The 6,654-nt window shown below is 38.2% G+C and overlaps 1 protein-coding gene across 1 annotated transcript in view; it reads right to left on the reverse strand.

Annotated features, from left to right (window-relative positions):
* Positions 1-6,654, reverse strand: part of CSMD1 (CUB and Sushi multiple domains 1) — a 2,584,888-nt gene that overhangs the window by 66,746 nt on the left and 2,511,488 nt on the right. Inside the window, exons 56-57 of the mRNA XM_006895025.1 lie at positions 1,140-1,316; positions 363-542 (exon numbers count right to left, since the gene is read on the reverse strand). Of these exons, the coding sequence (XP_006895087.1) occupies positions 363-542; positions 1,140-1,316 (357 nt within the window). The remainder of the gene's footprint in view (positions 1-362; positions 543-1,139; positions 1,317-6,654) is intronic.

Below are 6,654 nucleotides of genomic sequence, written 5' to 3' on the forward strand. Positions count from 1 at the left end.
GTCTCCAAGGAGCAGCCCTTTTAATTATATTAAACACCAGGTCTATCAGAAAACTTTGACTCATTGGCAAAAAAACAGAAAATTATCTTGTTTAAATGCTCAGGCTAAAAAGGTGGTCTGATTTACTTTTAATCCAGATTCATCCATATTTTGGCTGTGTAACCCTGAGATATTTACTAAAAAATTGTATGAGTCAGTTTTTCTACCTGTAAAGTTATTCAATACTTGTAGATATATAAACATTGATTGATTATAAACAAGGCTAGCATAGAATAGAGTTACATAATGATTTTTAAAGTGAAATAAAGTAGTTTCAGAAAATTGCTATTGGATCAGTAAGATTGAAAAATAATAAAACAAACCTTTGCAGATGGGTTTACTCTGATTCCATGTACTATCTTTAGTACAACGAATTGTGGATGAAGTAACAGGTTCCATAAGGTAGCCAGGATTACACTGATAACTAACAGTCTTATTGAAGGTGAAATCAGTCCCAAACTGAATCCCATTTGCCAATGTACCTGGATCACCACAACTTATAACTAATAAGTGGGAGAGAGGGAAGAATAAGAGAAACACAAAATTGTCACAGAATGAATTGGTCATGGTTTTAATTCATGTTACTTAAGCTGTATTGAAAGTAATTAAGTAGTGATTTATCACAATGATACTAACACCTGTTTAATGTTACCTTGACTAGCTGGGAGAAATTAAATGTTGATAATTTTTAATTTATATTCTAGTGATAATGGATTATGCTGATGTCCAATTCTATTACTTACTTAGTTTTCTTAATTATGTATGGTGTCACATCACAAAGAGGCTAAAAGCAGAGAGCTAAACATTGCTTCTATTCATATAGATACAATGGTTTATGGAGAAGTAAAATCTTGATGATTTTAACCTCATTTTCAGAGTTCAACCAAACCAATTATTTAAGTTAGCTTTGAATATAAGAAGAGTAGAGAAAAAAATGTAAAAAGTATTCATAAATATGGTCACATTAGAAAAGATACAGCCTTGTTTTCCTCTAGGGATTATAAAATATGAATGACATACTTTAAAGATAAACTTATTCGTTTGGTAGAGTAAGTTTTATGATGACCTCCTAAAGTCTACCATAATGATTAATTACTAACTTGTGCAATCAGGGGCTGTTCCAGTCCAGGTCCCATTGGCTGTGCAGTGCCGAGTCATCAGCCCTGATGTCTTATACCCTTCCCAACAAGCATAGATGACTGAGCTGGAGAAGAGTATCCCATCACTACTGAGGATCATGCCATTGGTGGGCGTGCCAGGATTGCCACAGGACACAGCTGGAAGGGAAGAAAATCAACAACAACAAAATGACATACATAAATTGTGCCCACTTAGAAATGAACAAGAAACTAACAAGTTATCATTTCAATAAATTATATGTTGATCAATAAAACAGAACCAAAATATAGCATATTATTATGAAACATGCTTAAGTATTTTTCTCTGTGAATTGTGCCAGTATGCCACAGAATAAATACAAATATGAAGAAATAATGTTTTATTTAGTCTAGTAGTAACTACAACTGAAAGGCAGACAGTAGAAATTCACCAGTTGGTATGTGGGAGAAAGATGGACAGTTACCGCCCAAGTAATTTACAACCTCTGAAAACCACCTGAAGCACCAGATGAATGTGGGTTCTGATTTCATGCTAAATAACTTTGACTGATTTTTTTGAGAATATATTGTTTGAAAGCAAATTAAAACAAATGGTCTTAAAAACATACTTCTCTGATATTGAGCTTGTTTTTAATAGTAACAGAAATACAGTTAAGAATTTTTAGCATGTTTTTAGTAAAAAGATATCAAAGATACTTGTCATAAAATGATTGCATTTTATTTATTAATCTGTATAAATCCCAAAGAAAGGTGACCCAACAGAATGTGGAGACTACAGAACAATCTCACTGATTTCACATGCAAGCAAGATTTTACTGAAGATTATCCAAAAACGACTGGAATAGCACATCAGCAGAGAACTACCAGAAGTCAGGCAGGTTTCAGAAGGGGTCGTGGTACTAGAGATATTGTAGCTGATGTTAGATGGATCTTGGCTGAAAGCAGGGAATACCAGAAGAATGTGTATCTGTGTTTCATTGACTATGCAAAGGCATTTGACTGTGTAGATCATAACAAACTGTGGCTGACTCTGAGAAGAATGGGAATCCCAGAGCACTTGATCATTCTAATGTGAAACTGATACTTGGACCAGGAGGCAGTCGTCAGAACAGAGCAAGGGAACAATGCATGGCTCAAAATTGGGAAGGGCGTACGCCAGGGATGCATCCTATCTCCATACCTTTCCAACCTATATGCAGAACAGATTATCCTGGAGGCAGGGCTCTATGAGGAGAAATGTGGGGTCAAGATTGGTGGACGATTTATCAACAACCTGCGTTATGCGGATGACACAACCCTGCTTGCTGAAACTAAAGAGGACCTGAAGCGCCTGCTGCAGAGTGTCAAAGACTGCAGCCTACAATATGGATTGAGGCTCAATGTCAAGAAGACAAAGATTCTCACCACTGGACCAATTGGCAGCATCAGGATGGATGGTGAAGAGATTGAGATTGTACACAGCTTTAGTTTGTTTGGTTCATAGTCAACTGTCTTGGCACCAGCCTCCAGGAAATTAAAAGGCGCATTGCCATGGGAAAGTCTGCTCTTAGGGACTTCTCCAAAGTGCTGAAGAGCAATGGTATCTCTTTGGAGACTAAGGTGCGTCTGATACAGGCCATGGTCTTCGCAAACACCTGTTATGCATCAGAGAGTTGGACAATGACCAAGGAGTATAGAAGAATTGATTCCTTTGAGCTGTGGTGCTGTAGAAGAGCATTGAGAATACCATGGACTGCTAGGGAAACAAACAGATTTGTCCTGGAAAGGGTTAAACCAGGTGGCTCCTTGGAGGCAAGGATTCTGAGGCTCTGTCTAACATACTTTGGACATGTTGTGAGGAGAGACTAGTCCTTAGAGAGGGACATCATGCTTGGTAGGGTGGAGGGACAGCGCAGGAGAGGAAGGCCCTCTATGAGGTGGATTGATTCAGTGACTGGGATAATTGAGATGGGATTGTCAAAGACAGTGCGATTGGCACAGGACAGAGCGGAGTTGAGTGCTGTTGTACACAGGGTCGCTATGAGCCACAGGCGACTCAATGGCACATAACAACAACAACAACATAAATCAGTGTATGTTTTAAACTTGCAGAATAATGCATTTTCGAAAATACAGATAGCTTAAGAATGTAAGGGGCTACATATTTTAGATTATTTTTTTTAAATGATCTTTTCTGTATTACCAAATGGCACCCATGTTGGTTGATTTTGGGCAAACTGCATTTTGTCTTGCTAGAGAATGATGCTCCCGGTACATGGCCTAGGTTATTGATGAGCAGGACAGCATATCTGTGTTCAGGTTTCTGACTTGTGTGCTTCTGATTCAGCCAACAAGACAGTTTAGTTGTTTCCAAGTACTTATCAAGGGAGCTCTTTCACTCTGTAACACATCTTTTGTTGGTCTTTAAAAATTGTGATTATTTATAATAGATACTGTTACTTTTATTCTTCTTCCACTATAATGCACAAGAGGCAGAGACAAAAATTTTCTCTTCACCTTTAATAAGACTTTAAACAAGTTTTAATAAGAAGAATCTATCATTTCTGAGATCATTTCTGAGACTAATAAAAAAGTCTTAAAATATTTTTATTTAGTTTTCTCACTTTAATATCTAGTCTTTGTGACAAAAAGATACATTTTTACTAAAAACCTGGAAAAAAGACACTGCAAAATTTACACATCATATAGAAATAATACCACAAAAAGTAATACAAAATTACATTCTTATCATACTGAAATAAATTACATAGAAATTTATATTGCTTCACAAGCACAGAACTCCCTAACAACAAAAACTATTACACTGAAATAAATTACATAGAAATTTATATTGTTTCACAAACACAGAGCACATTTGTTGGTTCTTCTCTCTCTGGGCCTATGATGAATCTGAATTTAAATTTATCATTCTTTCTAATATAGACCTTTCAGTAGTTTCTCGCTTGACCTTTGAGTGTGTCTAAAATTATCTAAAGCTCAAAAATTCCATGATAAATGCAATAGCAATTAAAAAAATCCATATTGATATAACTGATGATTTGTTGTTATGTGTCATTAAGTGGCTTGTAGAACCATGCCCTGCAGCTCAGAACAATGCCCTGTTCTGAGCCAGTCTCACTAATTCTGTCACATAAACTGCCATTGCCCTAGTTACTGTATCAATCCATCTCATTGAGGGTCTTTCTCTCCTGCGCTGTCCATTCACCTTTCCAAGCATGATGTCCTTCTCCAAGCATGGGTCTCCCAAAATATGCAAGATGGTACTTCAAAATCCTTGCCTCCAAGGAGAAACTTGGTTTTACCCTCTCCAAAACAGACCTATTTGTTTTCTGGGTGGTCCAAGGTATGTTCCAGACTCTTCTCCAGCATCACAACTTAAAAGCATCTACTCTTCTGTGATCCTTAGTCATTGTTCAACTCTCTGATGCACAGCAAGAGATTGGAAAGACCATGGCCTGAATCAGGCACACTGTAGTATCCAGACAGACATCGTTGCTCTTGACTACTCTGGAGAGGTCTCTGACAGCAGACTTTCCCAAATGCAATTCGTCTTTTGAGTCCCTGGCTGCTGGTGCCAAGAGTGTTGATTGTGGAACCAAGCAAACTGAAGTAGTTAACAATCTCAATCTCTTCTCTGTCTCTCATAAAGCTGTCAATTGGCCCAGTGGTGAGAATATTTGTCTTCTTGATGTTGAGCTTCAATCCATATTGAAGGCTGCAGTACTTGACCTTCTGAAGCACGCATCTCAAGTCCTTCTCAGTTTTAAAAAGCAAGGTTATGTCATCAGCATTACATACGTTGTTGATGAATCTTCCTCAAATACACATGCCACGTTCCTCCTCATAAAGTCTAGCCTCCCATATGATCTGTTCTGCATATAGACCGAAGGGTATGGAGATAGAATACGTCTTTGATCCTGAAAAACACATTGTTTTCCTGATGTGTTCTGACTACTGCTTCCTGGTCCAAGTATAGGTTATACATGATGAACACAATTAAGTGTTAAGTGTTCTGGGATTCCTATTCTTTTCAAGTTTAGCCACAATTTGTTGTCATCAATACAATCAAATGTTTTTGCATAATCAATGAAACACAGGTAGACATTTCTTCTGGTACTCCCTGCTTTGGGCCAAGATCCATTTAATGTTGGCTGTGACATCTCTAGTGCTGTGGCCTCTTCTTAACTCACCTTGCACATCTGACACTACTATGTCCTGTTTCAGTCATTTTTGGATAATCTTCAGTAGGATCTTGCTTGCATGTAATATTGTTCAATAATTTCCACACTGTGTAGGGTCATATTTTACTGAACTGGGGACAAATATAGATCTCTCAACAACAACAACATATTCTTTTTAATGCATCTTTCAGCTCTAGGGGTATAACACACAGGGACTTGCACTGCTAGCCTAAATGTAGTCTTCTGGTGGTTTGGACCCAACAATAGCTCTAAGGAAAAGAAACAAGTAATGTCCGGTCAGGGTATGTACAGCCTTAGAAATCCAATAGAGGGTCAACTAAGAGTTGGTTCGGACATAACGAGAAATGAGACAAATTAAAATATACCACAAGGGAGCTCTGGTGGCTTAGTCCATAGAGTTATACTGCTAAATTCAAAGGCTGTGCTTCTCAATAATGGTTTAAATCCCCAGCAGCTCCTCAAGAGAATGATGGGCAGGTCCCCATCCAATTAGTCTTGGAAATCCAATGAAGGGCAATTATGAATCTGAACCTACTTGATGACAATGAGTTTGAGTTTTGTGAGATTTTATTAGTTGATTCTTGTCCATGTACCTCATTTTATACTAAACATTTTACATGTACGAAAAGAAACAGACTTACAAGGGAGTTTTTTGTTTATTTTTTTGTTAAGGAGGATCACCTTTGTTTTTTGTTTTGTTTCATTTTTTAAGTCTTTATTTTTATTGCTTTTTATTGTCATGTTCTTTATAAAGTCAAGCTCTGATGGTAAAGTTTGTAAAGAGTTGTTGTTGTTGTTGTTATGTGCCGTCGAGTCGTTTTGACTCATAGCTACCCTATGTAGAACAGCCCTAAACTCTGCTCTATCCTGTGCCGATCGCACTGCCTCTGACACACCCATTCCGATTACGCCAGTCACTGAATCAATCCACCTTGTAGAGGGTCTTCCCCTCCTGCACTGTCCCTCCACCGTACCAAGATTATGTTCCTCTACATGGACCTGTCTCTCCTTGCAACACCTCCAAAGTATGTCACACGAAGCCCCAGAATCCTTGCCTCCAAGAAGCAGCCTGGTTTAACCCTCTCTAGGATGAATCTGTTTGTTTTCTTGGCAGTCCATGGTTGTTCTTTGTTGTTGTTATGTGCCTTCAAGTCACTTGCGACTCATAGCGACCCTATGTACAACAGCCCTAAACTCCGCTCTATCCTGTGCCAATCACACTGTCTCTGACACTCCCATCCCAATTATCCCAGTCACTGAATCAATCCAGCTCATAGAGGGCCTTCCTCTCCTGC

The sequence above is a fragment of the Elephantulus edwardii genome, unplaced genomic scaffold, assembly GCF_000299155.1.
Source record: "Elephantulus edwardii isolate Elephantulus edwardi_28Jun2011 unplaced genomic scaffold, EleEdw1.0 scaffold00154, whole genome shotgun sequence".
In the NCBI taxonomy this organism is placed as follows: domain Eukaryota; kingdom Metazoa; phylum Chordata; class Mammalia; order Macroscelidea; family Macroscelididae; genus Elephantulus; species Elephantulus edwardii.